Source organism: Anas platyrhynchos, chromosome 2 (assembly GCF_047663525.1).
Source record: "Anas platyrhynchos isolate ZD024472 breed Pekin duck chromosome 2, IASCAAS_PekinDuck_T2T, whole genome shotgun sequence".
NCBI lineage: Eukaryota > Metazoa > Chordata > Aves > Anseriformes > Anatidae > Anas > Anas platyrhynchos.
In genome coordinates this window covers 55,317,256-55,335,917 of record NC_092588.1, presented here as the reverse complement: position 1 = coordinate 55,335,917, position 18,662 = coordinate 55,317,256, and the positions used below count along the sequence as shown (strand labels likewise).

The 18,662-nt window shown below is 36.5% G+C and overlaps 1 protein-coding gene across 1 annotated transcript in view; it reads right to left on the bottom strand.

Annotated features, from left to right (window-relative positions):
* The window catches only part of CEP192 (centrosomal protein 192), a 78,242-nt gene that overhangs the window by 21,549 nt on the left and 38,031 nt on the right, over positions 1 to 18,662 (bottom strand). The window contains exons 28-42 of the mRNA XM_038174077.2: positions 18,219 to 18,367; positions 16,181 to 16,411; positions 14,839 to 14,964; positions 13,766 to 13,909; positions 13,514 to 13,577; positions 12,127 to 12,266; positions 11,893 to 11,985; positions 10,734 to 10,849; positions 8,455 to 8,622; positions 6,699 to 6,789; positions 4,201 to 4,377; positions 3,466 to 3,726; positions 3,165 to 3,283; positions 2,123 to 2,232; positions 751 to 892 (exon numbers count right to left, since the gene is read on the bottom strand). Of these exons, the coding sequence (XP_038030005.2) occupies positions 751 to 892; positions 2,123 to 2,232; positions 3,165 to 3,283; positions 3,466 to 3,726; positions 4,201 to 4,377; positions 6,699 to 6,789; positions 8,455 to 8,622; positions 10,734 to 10,849; positions 11,893 to 11,985; positions 12,127 to 12,266; positions 13,514 to 13,577; positions 13,766 to 13,909; positions 14,839 to 14,964; positions 16,181 to 16,411; positions 18,219 to 18,367 (2,131 nt within the window). The remainder of the gene's footprint in view (positions 1 to 750; positions 893 to 2,122; positions 2,233 to 3,164; positions 3,284 to 3,465; positions 3,727 to 4,200; positions 4,378 to 6,698; positions 6,790 to 8,454; positions 8,623 to 10,733; positions 10,850 to 11,892; positions 11,986 to 12,126; positions 12,267 to 13,513; positions 13,578 to 13,765; positions 13,910 to 14,838; positions 14,965 to 16,180; positions 16,412 to 18,218; positions 18,368 to 18,662) is intronic.

The following is an 18,662-nucleotide window of genomic DNA, read 5'->3' as shown; positions in this document are numbered from 1 at the left end:
CCTTTCTTCCCTTAAGTTACAGGTCCTTGAGGGGAAAAAAGTACAAAAACTCAAGAACCAATCTATGCTCTAATATACTCTTTATAGTGTTAATGTTAACCCATATTTATTTTTTTTATGTATTTTGTCTTTATGCTACACTATCTTAAGGATTTGGATCTTTCTTTCCATTTTCGGGGCTCCAAGTGCTATAGCAACCTATCTAAATAAAAATAACAAGCCCAAATTAAAGACCAAGTCTCTGCCAATCCTCCAAAGAAAACCTCAGTAACAAACCACTTCATTTGGTCAGCAGCGGAAGCTTTAGCACCAATCATTCTTTTGATGAGCTATAGCATACATTACATTGAAAGGCTGGCACGTGAGCTGGACAAGGAAAAAGCCACTAATCTTTCTGAATATAAACTACTTCCATCACAAACCATCAGAAATTCTTGACAAGGTAGTTATAGTCTTGTAGGACCAACAAGAAAAGCTTAATCCAGTGAAGAACAGGAAGTTGCAGATACAGTCTATGATGTCAATTTAAGGAGTAGTTTAAAGTTATCGTAACAGTTTAATTGATTTTCAGAGAAAAACAAGAAGAACCACCTATATAGTCACTGGGGCCATTCTCATTGTAGAGGCAGCTCTTTAACTTGTGGAGCGAGTCACTTTCCATTACTGTCATTAAAATCTTCATGATTTCAAATGAAGGGAGCCACACTTCAGTTGGGCATTATCTGAAAGTTATCCTTATAGTTACATTACCTATTTGATTCCAGATGACGTCCAGGAGATTGCTGGAAACCATCCCGATCAAAAACGAAACGTCCAGCCACAGTAAGGATGACTTTTCGCATATTTGCGTAGAACAGACGGATGTCACTCGTCCCCCGTGGGGTATCACACACTAGAAGAGTAATAGACCAATTCTAGTAAGATCAATAATACTAAGAACTTTGCACAAAGATTTAGGATATAATCCTAATTAATAATCTGTTGGCTAAGGTACTGTAGATCAGAAATGACTTATAACAAGTTTACTTATCAGGCACAAATCAACATTAACATGAGATGTAAGAAGTTTAAATGCAGAAAAAATCTAACATTTTAATAATAAAAGATATTTTCTACCTTTATGCAAACGGTACATACTAATCTGATTCTACACCCAATTAAAGTTTGATGACTTTTACCCTAAACAATACAATTAATAAATTCCAAAGGCTTCATAGAGACTCAACTTTTAAGAGAAGTTATTTTTCAATTACTCAATCTATTCAATCCAATGCCTCAATTTAGTTATACCTGTAAATATCCAAAAGCCCAGGAGTGCCAGCATATGATTTAAAAATAATTGTTTCATCAAAATAATTAATAATCTTGTCAAAGTTTATTCTTCTGCTTTAAGCTACTTCATGTTAATTGGACAGAATCAAGAAGTGAACACTTCTCACAGAAGATGCGTTTGATTATTGCTTTTGCTGCATAGCAGATATCAAGGAAATTATTAATATTTGTATACAAATCTATGTATCTACGTTTCAGTAGCGATAAGATATTAATACCTACTGTAGAAGCATTTTAAGTTAAAATTTACGTGCAACCAGAAACTTGTTAACAAAGCCAAATCTTTTGGAAGGATGTCTATCAGAATATGATTTTGGAGGCAAGTAATTTATTTATTCTGTCATATGTAATACCATTAAGCATGGAAATACATTCATCCTATAGGATGACCATAACTTCTACTCCATAAACTTCTGTTCTCTCCCCACACACCCCTTGTTCCTTGAATTCCAGTTGTTTGTTCCCCAAATGCCCCTCACCTTCAGCCCACAAGTCCCACACCCCTTCAGCTGCCTAGTCTAATTGAGCAGTTACACATACCACACTGATGTATCAAGTGAGCAGACTGATGACAAACTGACAACACACTGTTTCTATGCTAATGTTACTACATACACCTAGATCTGGGCTAACAAGAAGGTAAGGAAAGGCTTTAAGTTTGTAACACTGTTAACAAAGAGCAAGAATAACCTACTTTAGTTTCCCTGAGAGCTACTCTTCCAGCACCCTTCCTCAAAGGCTTTTCTGCAGTACAGTATTACATTTTTCTTTTGAAAGTTCATAGACTTACCTTCTGTCACAAGCTGTTCCCCTTGAAATTCTTCATCAAATACAATTTTTCTCAATATGCTGTTTTCAGGGACTATGTGTTTTGCTACCTCAAGTTCACACATCATAGCTCTGTTACAGATGAGAAACCAGAGTCATTAAATTATTCAGAGTGTTGGAAGCATCAGTCTGAAAAGACGGCTAAAATTGTTAGAAACCAGCACCATTTTTAACTTCTATCATTTCTGGAATATCTAAGGTAGGCTGATTTGCTATCAAAATGATTACACGTGCAGCTATTTCATGAGCTTTTTATTGAAACTTATATAGTTAAATTCAACTAGGTTTAATACCTAATTTGAACAACAATAAATATGATGACTTTCATAAAGTTTCAGGGAATGACATTTAAGAGTAATTGTGAAAGACTCATTCACTTAATGAAATTTTGCACTGAATGATGATCACCAGCACCTTAGTACTCTGCCTATTTTCAACATTTTGCATGATCATTACACACCATATACAGCACAAGTCACTTTTGTTATTAAATGTAGAGCATGCCATTCAATTTTTGTGCATTGACATTATAGGAATTCAAATGTAAATACAGTAATATAGCTTCTACTTAAGCTAGGTAAAACATAACAGACACTAATGAAATCTGTACAATTGTTGCTTTAAAAGCTAAATCTACAAATGTATTGGAAAAAAGGGATACCAAAGTAAAAGACAATTCTTGATAGGAAAAAAAGCAAAAATCCTCCCCCAAAGATAATACATTCAAATTCAAATGAAAAAAAAATAAAAGAAAAAAGAAAACCCTTACCTAGAATCGTAGCTACAGTATGTAAACTAAACAAAAAACCCACACCACCACAAACACCACCCTTTCACCAAACAGCCTACCAGATGCAAGACTTACTGGATCTCCCCACATCATCAAGGTTTGCTGTTTTGTGCTTGCCTTTTTGGAAGCATGTTAAATGCTGTGGCAGCATAAACCTCTAGCTTTAACATTTCATTAAACATCTCTCTACTGAACAATAGCAAACAAATCTTACCTACGATACTGCTGCCTGGAAATTTCATCTCCACAGAAAAAACACACTGTTGATACCAATGTCTGCGCTCTAAGCAAGTTATTTTCCTTTTCCATGGGATTCCATGTTACAGTAATTACCTGATAAAAAATAAATAAATAACATACTTTCAAAAAGTCTTAAATTTAGTACTAATGTTTGGAAAATTAAGTCAAATTTAAACAAGCTAAATGAGATTTTAATGAACAACTGGTCAGACACTTATTGATTAAAATAAATGTCATTAATGAAAAACTTGTTCAGTATCAGATAGTCTACTTACTTCGTATGTTCCTTCTCTTAGTACAAAGTTCTCTGGAGACACCGTCATTACCTGAGGATCCATAACAGTTTTTGTCTGCGGGTTTGCAAAGCACAGTGCTTTAACATAGGCAGCCCGAGAACCTGTATTTCTTATGCGGAAGGAAACTGTACTTAATCTTGAAGGCAATAATCCATCCAACGTTAACATGTAACTGTCTGATAGTTTCTTAACACTTTCTAAAATTACGTTGCTAGTTCCTCCATATCCAGATAAAGGTATCTGATAAAAAAATAAAAAGCAGTGCTTCAAAATAAAGCCTTACTAAAGCTTCAGTAAAACCATGTTCAACTATACAAAGACAGACAGTAGAACAACTGAAAAGACTTTCAAGAAAAAGAACCTTAAGTTCATTTAATGTGTTTCAAGTTCTGTTGAAAATTAATTTAAGGCCTATCTATAAAAGCAAAGAAGTTCAGATTTTTGGCAGTTCTGGAGTTAAAATCTTGGGCTACTTTTACCAGAGTGCATAAAATCTTGCTTCTTTCTTCACAAGTGGAAAAAAGTGCATACAAAGTTAAGGTTGCTCAATGTTTAAAATCTAAAACGTAACACTCACATAATCTTTTAACAAGTATACAGATGTGCATCATGAAAAAATTTAACTTTTTGACAGGAACAGATATACAGTGATATTTTCAACAAATAAATAAGAAATCTGTGCAGAATTATTGGAATTTAGGTTAGGACTCTTACAGTAAACTTGATTCCTGGCCGTGATCGAATCCCCAGCTGTTTGATTTCCAGCTTTGCAAAGAAGTAAGTTACACGAGTAGGTGTAAACATCAAGTATATATTAGTGTCTTCTTTGGGGCGGATTTTGAGCTCCCAACTACTAGTTAGGCGTTCTTCTGATCCAAATATACTTTGCAGCTATATAAAAAAAAATGAAGATACTAGAAATGAGTAACTAGAGTGGAAAAAAAAAAAACATACTAAAAAGACTTATTTCACTAACAACCCCAAATTAGCTTCATCAAAATCTGGACTAACTGAATTGATGGTGGCAGTTATTTAAGGTTGCAATACTTAAAAGAAAACATTAGATTCAAGATACTTTATATTCTCAGTGAGCACACCAGTGCTTCTCAGTTTAGATCACAGAACTTTTCTTTCAGTCCCCAATACCGTGTGTAAGGCTGAACTTAAGTAGTGCTACATTAATTCTCTCAGCTAAAGACTTTAGTTATCAGATCTGAAGACCTGGGGACGAAGGGATATAAATTTATGAGGACTGTATAACAAAAAAATCTGTAGTTAAAATAATTCCAAAGAGTAATTCAAGTTTCTCCTTCAGCCCTTTCATACACGTAGTCCCTCGGAGTAAATCTGGAATCCTTCCTGCAAGAAGGACCACTGAAGGATCGCTCCAACAGGTATTGAGTTTGTTGTGCTAGGGCAGTTTGAAGAGGTGTAAACGGAGCTCCAGTTTGATGCAGCCTTGTTACAGTTTCAGCTCTCCCTAAGGTCTCCAGGGTAGCTCTGCTACCACGTTCATCTGGGTGGTCTCAGAGTAAATACATAGCTTGCTAGTCTCTGTTTTTTTTTTTGCTGTTGTTTGTTTTACTAAGGAACAAGCACTTCAGGGCAAAGACAGCAAGCTACAGACACAAGATCCAGAGACAAAACACCTGTTTGGTTAAAGCATCATGTCTGTAAGAAGCCACAATTTAGCTGTGAAGACATTGATTTTAGGAAAATAAATAGCACTTTGAATTGATTGAGCTCAAAATAAAGTCCTCAAAATATCTTGAAAGAAATTATGTATAGATACAGTCACAGAAACACTGTTCTGAGAAAGCACCAAAAGGTTAGGGAGATACATCAGCAAGGAACTTCCTAGAACTCTCCAAATATTCTAACCCAAAGTGCTGGCTTACCGATAAGGACATTTTCTAAAACAAGTCTAACCAGAAAGTTTGTCCTACAGAAATGCGAACCATAAGCTTTCGGTTGAGCTGGGAGATTGATCACATCTTTTCAAAGAATTGAGAGTAGTTTAACCAGCCCCTTCACAAGTTTCAGCATAGCTGGACACCAGTATCCTAATACTCCTTTCAGTAAAAGAGCCATTTGCTCCTTTGGCTCAACCAATTAGCCTCGTATGGTAGCCACTCAGGAAGAATGAACAGGTACACCAGACAAGTTTGAGCTCTTTAATTAAGGAATCATGTCTCAGCTGCATTAAGTATTAAACTACTTAGCAGGTTCAAGCATTCTTGAGAAAAACTACGTGCAGGGGGAACAATAATATGTAATTACTGACTCTAGCTAGAAAAAAAAAAATGTTTTTCACAGTTTCCAATTTATCTGGAGTGTTAACTCTTTTACAGTCCTGTGACACTGCTTGGCTTGACATTTCAGAGTATGTCTGACTCCTCTCTGATAAGGACAGTCAACCCAAGACAGAGATGAGCAAGGTCCTCCATCCAGGTGCCAAGATCAAACAGAACACCAGCAGAAAAGGAAATACTGTTCCATTTTTGGTCACCACCACCTTCAGTCAAGCAGGCAACGCCACGAATAGCTACATCAACAGCATGGTCAAGAGTACTGACAGAATTTACTGGCTGTCTCAGGGACATCCTTGACCTGAAAAACAGAGTCTGAGGAGGATAAATCATAATTCATAAAATTGTCCTTTTGTGCTGGCACGAGAAGTGAAATTGTACAGAGATTCAGTGTACATCCTCTAATATACAGACATGGGACACAGGTTGGCAGATTGAACATGACCACCACACAGGATCAAAAGAGCAATCGAAATCCTTATCAGTGCAGTACAAGACCATATGATGACCAAAACTATCTCATAAAGATAGCCAGAAAATTACAAAGATTTCCCCCTCCTAACTCTTAATATATGCTTACTGGGTGAAATTCCATCCGAAGTAGACAAACTATTTTCACTTGTGCCTTTCCACTGAGCAAGTATAAGTATATATTAAACCTTTAACCCCATTCAACTCTTTTGGACTGAAAACAGACTAGTGAGATGTTCTTCTAAAGTAGCAAATCCAGAATTCACTTTCTGTGATGAAGTTTATTTGTAGAGATCCTCTACAACTTGATTTCTAATCTAGCTTAGCTACCACTGAGCAAGCACTACAAATGAGACAAGTTTTGACATTTTTATTACAAACATATCCTGATAGATATCAGAAATACTAAAGAGAAATTTTCTTTGCAGTTACCTGAAAGCAGTCCTGATCCTGGCCTCTTATTACCAGTCTTAAATGTTGTGTCACAGACGGAGAGTTATTTCTTAGAGTTAACTTCTGCTGGCTGAAAAAAACATGAACTCAGTTCTACTTTGTGGCAAATATAAATTAACTATATGTATTTATTTATGGGAGCAATGTAAATGGGACAACTGAAGTCATTTCATAAAAAACATGACCTCCTGGTACAACAGGACGTATCAGCTAGAAAGGTACTTCTATATTCTCAGACTTAGACTTAACAGCATTATACATCATTACACATGGGTCCTCATAGAGTAGAAAAATGTGTAGATATATATAAATAGTTTTTCTGAAGTATTGTAGATAGCAACTTGAACTATCAAAGATCACAGCAGTTGTGTCAGTACCAGAATTCCTTTAAGAAATAAAAAATGAAAATCATTTTAAGACAGAGATGTTATTAGATTATCCAGAACCACTCAGTTATGCAAAAGCAAACTTGTAACTAGCACAACCGAGATTCATTGGAACAGTGGCAGAAAACTAAATTAAGGATAATATTTCCTTTTCATGTGTTCTTCAATAGGATTGTATCACAGAAAGTTATGGCCACCTGGCAGCATGAGGTTGATCAAAAAGGATTTTTTTTTCTTCTCTATTATGCCCCGGCATTGACCAGGCTTCCAAGTACTCAGATCCTTCTTCAGAGGTAGGAAGCCTCTCCTGCAAGAGGAGCTAGTGCCTTTTTTGCTTTAGTGAGTCAAAAAACAATCAACATAAAAATCAATCAACAACAACAAAAAAAAAATCTATCAGAAGTGGTTCTATGGATCACTTTAAAATGGAAACTGGTAAGATCCCAGGGAAGCAGTGGAGTCACCATCCCTGGGAGTATTTAAGGAAAGGTTGGACGTGGTGCTTAGGGACATGGCTCAGTGGGTGACAGTGGTAGTAGGGCAATAGTTGGACCAGATGATCTTGGTGGTCTTTTCCAACCTTAATGATTTTGATTCCTTGAGAAGTTCAGTATCAGTATGAAAGTGCATTAGTCCCCAAAGTAATAGATCGTAGAAGTCTAGAGATTTGCAAAACTTGCAATCTTTGACACACAAAAGAAGCAATAAAGTATATCTCAAAAATTATGAAAGGTTTTACTGAATCTTGGAGTAGTGAAACTTGAATCTTGAAACTACATAAAAATTCAGACAAGAATTAGTCTGAAGGATAAATAATAATGGTTAGGGATGCAATAGATTCTCCATCACTAGTAGTTTTAATATCAGAACACAATCAAATTCAAATAAATTACTTCAGGGAAGTTCAACAGACTGTGCTATTCAGATGGTCAAATTAGATTACCAGACTGGATTCTTCTAGACTTAATGGTGATGAATTGAAGACAAACAGATCTATTCCTAGCAAGAGAAAGTCGTCATAAGAACCAATAGAATTTTTCCATATTATCTGGAAAATATTTTCTATTACATTTCTACTTACATGACACACAAAAAACTTACAGAATCAGGTATTATTTAAACAAGAACTAATGTTTCTTTGTTCAAGAGCCTTTAAACAAGATCACAATTAGTTTCCAAAAAATTCTTGTCCAAAAATAAGATTTGTAACATACTGCTTCTCTCACTTGTGTACAATTTAGCTTATCACCTGTGGATTATTATGTGAACAGGAACAGTACAGAAGTTGTGCTGCAAACAGCATGATATTCTATATTATATTACGCTTACGTATTTTAAGCTTTACTTACACTGATCCTCCAAGCTTTACTCCTCCCCAAGCAATGAACTGCTTGTTGGAGAGAATGGGTGGGATGTCCGAGCAACTGGCAGCTGAAGACGCGGGTCTATTTTCCACCTCACCTTTCATCACCACTTCATACTGAGGCCCAGATGGCAGAACAAGGATTTTCAAAACACTTTAAAAAATAATTAATTAATTTTTAAGTCAATCACAGAACAAGATTAGCTGGTGAAAATAAAACATAACTGAGAAAAATACTATAGGTAGGCCTTTTTAAACTACCTTCTCGAGGAGAAAATGTACTTTTATTTTACTAAGTATGGCAGAGCTTTTAAGTATGAAAGAACTTAAATCCTTCAGGCTACAGGCACGTGTGCTGCACATACGCCATACTGTCTTCTGAAGTGTTTCACCTGGGCATGGCTCAGTCGAGTGTTTCAAAGACAACAACTAAAGAAAATACTTTTTGCCCATGCTGATTTCTGGTTATTTTGACAGACTAATCTTGGAAAGAAACCATGAAGTCTGGTTGTCTCTATGTACAATAAAGAAATGCCTTTTGTAATGCTTGTAAAGCTTCAGTGAAGTTTCACAAGTGCAATATAGCCAGGAGTTTCAAAATTTCATAGCATTTTAAACCACAAAAATGAAGGTCCTCTCTTCAGTTTGTTTCCTGGGACACTGTGCCTACGGATAGGGCGAGCTTCTCATGACAGAGCCTCTATGCAACAGGACACAAGTGCAGTGTGGATGACTACTGCCTTCTTCAGACAAAGCTAAGAAACAGATAAGAGCATCAAGGGTACAGATTTAAATAATGAATTAGAAAGAAATGGGATAACACTGAATAGGAAATTTGAACCAAACTATCAAACAAAACTGGGAGGCAAAACTAAACAAAAAAAGAAAGCAGAAGAACAAGGAAAGCCAAAGTGCCACCTAAGTAATGAAGACAGAAAACCAGAAGAGAAATAAAATTAAAAAAAATGAAGTATATAGGGACGGAAGTAAAGATTGAAATTACCTAACCAATGATACAGGGAACAAGAAACAGACATTCAGAAAAGCTAAAAAGAGGAAAAAAGCCATTAGAGGGAAAAAAAAGAAAAAAAAAGGCAGAGGGCAGTAAGGATACCAAGCTTACAAGGAACAGGCTGAAGTACTTGCTATAGCATAGACCCACTTAAAGACAGGAATGAAACTCAGGAACTTCTGTCTAGCTGTCCTTGAATTCCTATGATGCCTACTGACAGTCCTGTATCCCACCAGTAGGGAAGAGGAATTCTCATTACTGCTTTAGATAGGTTATTAGTCATTTGGCAGCATTTGCAAGTGAACTTAAAAGGTTCTAACCCTGCTGAGCACCTAGAGGCTGTAAAGCAAAGCAGTTATGCACAAGGCCACAGGAAGCACAGATGAATCACTTTGCATGCCTATCCATTAGGATCATACTGTCATTAGCACAGAACTCAGCTTTTAATTTAAACCACTGGGTATGCCCAATTAAGCTAGATAGTGAAGCTGAACACATTTTGGACAGATTCTTTTGTCTATTCTTGCTCTGTTATAGAGGAAGTTTTATTATAAACTATACTTATTATTATTAGTATATACTTTATACCACTTACTATACCATATATGCACTATACTGTTACTTATACTAAACTAGTATTTATTAAACTATTTTTAAACTATATGTATTATAAACTATATAAACTATTTATATATAAGTGTAATTATTCATATGTTTTCCATTTGTAAGTTGAACACACACAATAGTATTATACAGGATTTATGTAGTAAGCTCTGTTCAGTCATAGCATCTAAAATTAATACTTTTGATGATCTCTGCTTCAGGTTTTCAGTTGCAGAACAGATAAAGTATTCCCCTTGTCTCAACTAGATGAAGGAAAGGGAAGGTATTGAAAGGGTTGCAGAAGCTGAGTATTTTAAAACTCTGCTGTAATTTAGAAGCAAGTACCACAAAAGGACTTGAGGGAATTACTGGTTTCTGTTTTCTTTTTAAAACATTAAACATGTTTCAAGATAGCTGCTGATTTGTGACAGGAAAAATTGCCTACACGTTAAGCTACGCACAGCAAATGAGGCAGGGAATCTACTGAACAGGCGATCCTTAACAAAAATCTAGTCATGAATGGGGAACCAAGAAAGCAACACAAGTCAATTTTTCTCCACAGTGTTCCCTGTTGGGGACACTCATTTGTTCACAACCATAAGGTTTAAAATTGCTGTTTAAAATATGCAGCATAAAATCAGTTATGTTACCTTTGTATAGATGTTACGGTTTTTGGAAAAAACATCACAGTCACTTCTCGTTCTTCTTCAGGAAGAAGGAAGAGATCGCCAGGTTCAACAGCAAAGCAGCTGTCCTGATTTGATGTCTGAAGGTGAATGGGGGTACAAAGGGAGAAGGTTGCTTATTTTAAGGGCAGTAAATACTTCTAGAACATATAATGCAATCTGGCTGTCCCTCTGCCACATATGTAGTTCAGATAACTTACATACACCTGACAGCTTCAGAACTTTTTCATATTATCTCATACAAACTAAGTTCTTCCAAGAGTTGGGCAGCATAAATATCTCTAGCAGAAGACATCAATTGTGTATACAACAGTAAAAGAGCCACAAGGAGACTTAAAGAACTGAGTAGTAACTATAATATGGCAACACTACTAGCTAAGTAACAGCACTAGCTAGCCTCAACATAGGGTACCAACTCTTAATATCACATTAACGTAAGTTTTGTAGCACTACTCATGCATCCTATCTCCATGGCCCGTTCAAAGAAATTTTGTGCTCACAGCCTTGTTTTATACATATACATTATCTATGTAAACTGTAAAATAGGACCTGACTGCTCCTTTTTTTGACCTCAAAGTACTAGTTTCAAATGTGTCATTACCCTTCAGCCTGGGACTACACTCTCCAGGGATTTTCAGGCAAATTATAGTCAGGTGAGAACATATATGCCTGAAAAGAACTCAGCTGCATACCTTCAAACCGTCCATAGCAAACTAACGCAGCTTTATTAAAATAATAATAATAAAAAACGTTTACCAATGCTAATATCCCTATTTGTTCTAAAGGAACTTTACTTCACAAGCTAATTAACAGCAGCTGTGTAATACAGTATTCACTATTTCTACATGTGTTATAAGTTTGTTAAAATCTATTCATTAAGATACACAAAAAGTATATTTGTTAAAACAAACATAACCAAAGCTGAAATTCTCATCTGTTTTTTCTCATCAAAACAAAATTCTCATCCGTTTTTTCCAATTGTACAAATTAATCTGTTATCATTCATTCTCTTTATGTCAACTTATAAACCAGTTAAGCTAGGATCTCAAGGCTTAACTATTTTTTCCAAATACAGCATTAATGGCACAAAATACATGATTTCAAGATGGAGAAGCCAGCCTACCTTAACTTTCAAATGTACACCAATGTTTCCAGCATTTTTCAATGGCAGCTGCTGTTTGGCTGTTGAACCCACAGTAGTAGACAGATGTATTGTCTGGAAAAAGGAAAAGTGTATATGTATGTATGTGTACACACACATAAATAAATATAAAAATATAATCTGTATTATAAAAACAAACATATTACTAGAAGAAGCAAATTATTCTTAGAATATACTTTGTAAATACATGCAAACCTGTAAGTCCTTTGGAGCATGTATCCTTGCTGTTCCAGCTCTTGCTCGAAGAGGAATGCTTTTAATCACACTGCTAGGTCCTGGACTATCCAATTCCACATCAACTCTTGCCAAGAATTCATCCGCTGGACCCAAGGGATCTAGGAACAACTCCATGAATCACAAAACTCAAACAAGTTTGCTAGCAGCAGAGGCCATTCCTATGGACGTGTTGATCAGTAGCTGAACTGAGTGAGACACCTTGCCCTTAAATGGGGGACATTGATATAAGCTCCCCCTATCACAAACCTGCAGGTAAAGAAGGCCAACGGCATTCTGGCTTGTATCAGAAACAGTGTGACCAGCAGGGCTAGGGAGGTGATCGTCCCCCTGTACTCGGCTCTGGTGAGGCCGCACCTCGAGTACTGTGTTCAGTTTTGGGCCCCTCGCTACAAGAAGGACATCGAGGTGCTCGAGCGGGTCCAGAGAAGGGCGACGAAGCTGGTGAGGGGCCTGGAGAACAAGTCCTACGAGGAGCAGCTGAAGGAGCTGGGCTTGTTCAGCCTGGAGAAGAGGAGGCTCATGGGCAACCTTATCGCTCTCTACAGATACCTTAAAGGAGGCTGTAGCGAGGTGGGGGTTGGCCTGTTCTCCCACGTGCCTGGTGACAGGATGAGGGGGAATGGGCTTAAGTTGCGCCAGGGGAGGTTTAGGTTAGATTTTAGGAAGAACTTCTTTACTGAAAGGATTGTTAGACACTGGAACAGGCTGCCCAGGGAAGTGGTGGAGTCACCATCCCTGGAAGTCTTTAAAAGACGTTTAGATGTAGAGCTTAGGGATATGGTTTAGTGGGGACTGTTAGCATTAGGTCAGAGGTTGGACTCGATGATCTTGAGGTCTCTTCCAACCTAGAAATTCTGTGATTCTGTAAACTCTCACAGGATCCTATTTAAGATTTTTACCTTTCTGCCAAATATGGCTGAAATTTTCTAAAGCAAACCAAAAAGCATACTAGCTAAACTAGCTGATATACTACTGCTTAGAGGAAGCTGGGGGGAAAAAAAAAAAAAGTTTTTTTTCTTCAAATTTCTTATCTATATTATAGCATTTTCTTAAGCGATTATTTAATTCCTTCAGCAAATAAGTGGGAATTTCACACATTTTGAAGTAGATAATCACTTTATAACGCCTGATATGGAAGTATAAGTACCCTTGTTAACATCTAAAAGATTAAGACACATAGGTACATACCTTCAGGAACTAAAATTAAACATGATACCCAAAACATTAGGACACAAACCAAAGACTGTTTCATTTCAAATTTGCATCCTGTTTCTACAATTTTAACATGTGCATACATTAAAAGTCAAATTTGTTTTAGTTAAAAATGAAAATCAGATTACTATACCTGAACAAGAAATTTGTTTCTTAGGTGCATGGAACAGAACCCAAACAGTTAAAGCTTCAGGATCCTGAAAAAGAAATCGGTAGACTCATCTCATGGAATAGACAGAGATTCTGAAGAGAAATATAATGAAACTTGTAGCAATAAAACACTACTCAAATAGGTAGGCTTTGTAAAAATCATTACTGTTAATCCAGATGTTCACAACTCATTTCAGACAGTAACAGTGAGAATCAGTCAACTCAAACCACTTACTTGTCCATCATAACTTGCATGTATCACATGATTTACAACTGATGGAGCTGATATCTGAGAAACTGTATCCATTTGGAGTGACTGCTCACTAGGAGAATTAACCGGTTCCTTGGAAAACGTGAAGCAACGCCAAGCTACTGCATTCTGTCCACAAAATAAAGTTTTTAATGTATTAAAACTCTTATTGTCACTAACAAGAATACTAACAGAGCTGAGAAATGTAAGGCTATTTCTAAATAGTAAAACTAGCCTGATAAAATAATTAAAGATTAATTATTTTAATCTGTAGTTTCAGTTGGTATACTACAGTCCAGAAAACATTCTAAAAATAGTCAGAAACCCTTCTGCAGTAAAAGGAGACAATGGTTAGTGGAAGGCTTTGAGAAGTTTGGCTATGCAAGGCCAAACCTGACCCAGTCACTGAAGCAATGATCCAACCTTAACGTAAGGCCAGTCCTTCCCCTGCTGTCCCCACATAAGGGAACAAGACAGCACAGAAAGCAGCCAGTATAGCCACCAACACAGAATCTGCATTGCCACAGAGATGCAAAGGGGAGCGTGTTGTACCCTACAATGCAAGGGCATTCCTGCCAAGTGGGAGAGAGCAGGCAGAGTCCCACTCACACTCCTGCAGAGGAGCACAGAACTTGTTCAACTTGCTGTGAAGCAAAGCTGCTTGTTTCAGTCGTTAGCTGTTTGAACAGCATGTGCCACTTCAATAGTTCCTACATCTTCTCTAAAGGAAGGTTTAGGCAACACAATTCTTTTGCTGTCTGCTGCGCTACTGACTCAGGCAACACAGGGACAGGCTGTGGCTGTGCTCATTTACAGAAGGGGGGAAAGAAAAAGAAGAGGTTCGACTTCTTCCAGAAGCACTTTTGCTGGTACCGTTACAGCTGAACCAGATTATCACCCTGCAAGAGTTATTTCCTTACTAACTTTAGACTCTTTGGGATTTTTACATCTAGTGTCAAGGGCATATTTCCTACTTACATATAAACCAAAAAGGGTTCTATTAAAATTCAGTATCGCAAGAAGTTAACTTTCACATACAAGATGCTTGCTGTACTTACTGCATTAATAATCAGTCTAATTGGCACAAAAGCATGGGTTTTGTTGGTAAGTTTTAGTGGAAGAGCCTTCCAACTGCCAGAAGTCAAGTCACCAAAATCCAGATAATCTTGTTCTCCTGTTTCCACCTGGTTTTAAGGCAAAGCAGAAATTATAAGGAAGGAAAAGTGCCAAATGCACCAGCATACAAAAGCAGCAGGACGCTACATACATTATGTTAACTGTAATATTTTTAGCTAGTTAAACTTCAGGAAAATAAAGAGGGGTTAATTTTGTTTGTATAAAAATACTTTGTGCTGTGATCTGTAGCAAAACACAGCTTTTATTTGGTACATTTCACCATCTCAATAATGTAACAAGGTATGTAGAGGTATAGTATGGTTTACTTTCAATTTAAAAATGGAGCAAGTTTGAATGAAGAACATGGACAATGATGGATTTTGTCAAACTACTTACGAAAGTTACATTGAAAGTTAAATTCAGATTTACAGAAGTATGAAAATACTGTATCTATTCATACATATTCAACTAGAATATCATTAAAACTTGTTTAAAATGTTTACTTAGGCCAAGTAGGTTAACAGTTCAGTGTAAGATGAAAAAATTTGCTAGCTGTGATTTATATACTAACGATTTGACTTTTGTCAGCAAGGTCACAGACAACCACATAGTTTGCTGAGACTCCTCCAAAAGTAGCATCATGCACACTTCTGCCTGACCAGACTTTTAAATGTACAACCGCATAACTCCAATAATTAAATTTGGATTTAATATACTACTTCCCATCTAGCTGTTTTTTTGTTTGTTTGTTTTTATGGTAAGACAAAAGATAAAGGTATATTCCATATACCTATTTACTTTTAATTATGAACTAGTCTGAAAGAAAAGATTCTCTACAGCCATAAACAAACCAAAAGGAATAACTAACCACAACAAAACCCACTTCATGTAATTAAAAAATGAAAAAATGAAACTTACAGCTGGAATGCTTTTCGCCATGTTTTAATGCTAAATGATATCCAACATAGTCGGTAATATATACTGAGAAAGCATTAGATGTTAAAGACCTCATCCATTCTTTTAATAATGGAAAAAGTAGTACCGTTTTATTATTTTCAGTCAGTTGTATAAGAATTCTTCATGTTCAGCTAGGTGCTCTTCCATAATTAAAACTTCCTAAGTAGTTGTAAGTTTCTAAAAAATATTCTTTTATATTCCCTACCCATCCCTAACATCAGAAATTTTAGGTTCCTTTGAGGAACAACTTCACATTCCTATTCTTTGTCACAGCCATTAAGCTATTCATAAAAGTACAATTAAAAAACACAACAACTGGCTACTTACTTCTAAATGAGGATTTTCAGCAACTGCTGTCAGAACTACCCTACTTGCCAAAGCTTCTGCCTGAACGATTGTCTCAGCATCTGCAGAAACTGGCCAAGATGAAACACTGAGAATACACTGAAAGATCCCCGCATGACAAGGTAAGAAAAGTATTTTCAGGTCATCAGTAGAATGGGGTCCTATGATTGCTTTGTTCTTGAACACAAGACATTGATATTTCGCAGGATCCATCTGAAAAACAAAATCTATGTCAATTTCAACAAGCCTTTTGCTGGAGGACAGCTTCTTTCAAAATACTATATTCATCTGGCACCACTGCTCAGCACTTTTTGTTCAACATTAATTCTTGCATCATCATAATTATGTCCCACTTCCATCTCACCCAACTGTAGGCATTTGTTTTACAAGTTAGATAAGTCAGCCAGAAAGTTGATGGGGTTTCTTTCCAGCATCTACTGGAAGATTAGCATTGGGATTATAGTATTTATTATATTTGAAAGTGAATTTTTAAGTAGAGTGCTGATTTTGGAAAAAAAAATAAAAATCATCAGCAAAATAACTGACACCAATTTTACTTGGTGCTTTTGGCCAAAGATGGGAGGAAGAAGCGTGAGGCAAGATTAAGGGAAAGGTTGATAGGATGGAGATCAGCAGTAAATCCTAGTACAAATGCCTTAAAGTTTCTGTTGAACATATTCATATATAATTTGCAAGCAGGAGTGACACTCTGCAAGTCAGACTCTGTGCATCTTCGAGGTAACCTGACTGAAAAAAAAAATTACATTGTGGAGCAAACAAATTAAATACATCTATTTCTTCATACAAGATGTGAATGTCATTCAGTAATTTCATGATAAAAATCACCCGGTACACGAGAATCTGAGGTTTGAATAGTTGCTTAAGAGCCTTGTGATACTGAGCAACTGTGAAAATGTTAAAAAAATCTTATTTCTATATACATCTATACATACACAAAAACAGACTTGTGGATTAGTGATTTTGTTTGTTTTTTGTTTTAAGAGGAAATATACAAAGGAAATGACAACAAAACAGAAGTCATTCTCCTGAAAGAAAAACATGTGCTACACCTGCTAGAAAATAAACATAACAAGAAATATGTTATGGATCCATATGTACAATATGCTTATATGTTACAGCTTCTAACTCCCACAAAATGAATTATTGTCTGGTATCTCTTAGTAAAAAGGACCAGTAAACAAGAAGCAGATTCAAAAAAAAAAAGTCAAAAAAGCTGTACTGCATAGAATCTACAACTGAACTGAACTATGGATGTCCCTAAACAATTTCAAAAGATTAGCAAGATAGAGAACAGTCCACTAAGAGCAATGTGCAGAAGTAACACCTAGCTCCTAAGTTCCCATATGTCCAGTTGTCAGAAGCACAAAGCATACTATGCTTGTCCTGTTGCCGTATTCTCCTCTGCAAAGAGTATTCATCAGTGGAGCAAACAGTACTGGTAGACTTTTAATCTAAGTCACTTGCATGCTCTTGAGATCTTTTCTGTCTGAAACTATTACTGTGCCAACGCAAGTACATGGAAAAGTCCAAGATGTCCAATTTATGGCCTACAAGATACATAAAACCCACAGCCATCTAGCTTGAAGCCTGCTCCAAATCGTCCTTATTCTGTCACACAAGATTCAGAGACTGAGAAAAATGGGAGCAAACTCCAAAAACAGTTTTAGAAACATCCCCACAGAGGACAGTTGCTACATTTCTAGGGATAACTTCCACACAAAGATGGGAACTAATGAGTAGGAAGCTAAAACTCACCACAATTCACATGCGCAAAACAATTTTACAGTCAACCCCATCATGTTGCATTTACAACTACTATTCCTAATCAGTAGAATAAATCAGGTGGCCTGCCTGAAAGAGGGCACCACTGCTTTTGTCTACCTTAACTATAAAACAGAAAGAACTTATAATTCTCTAGAGGGCTCTAATTTTACCGTATGACATCTCATAAGGTTATAGTGTTATACTTATAATTCTATTAAAAAAAAAAAACTCTTACCTTTTCCCCATTTACTGAAATACTGAGTATTCCAATGCTGACCTGCAGCCACCGTTCAGTTGGATTAAAGATGCTAAGAGCAGTCTGTGAGGCAATTCCCACACAACAGGCATTAGTGAACTTCAGCTCTTCTGGTACTTTTACGTATCCTTCGGAAGAAAGTATGCTCCTGTTAGGTCCAAGTATCCACAAGCAAATCAGCACTCAGGCTGTCACCACATCAATTTGTAAACCCATTTGCCAAATGCTTCCTTGTATGAAGGAAACATTCGACTCCTACAGTTTACATCAGAATGTTTTCCACCAGCCTGATAGCCACGATTTTAATCAGACATTTCATCTTCGCATGTAACTTGGAATTCAAGTATCCCATACAAAAATACTTAAAGAAATAAGACATCCCATGCAGTCACTAACCCACAAGGTACGTACACACACACACAC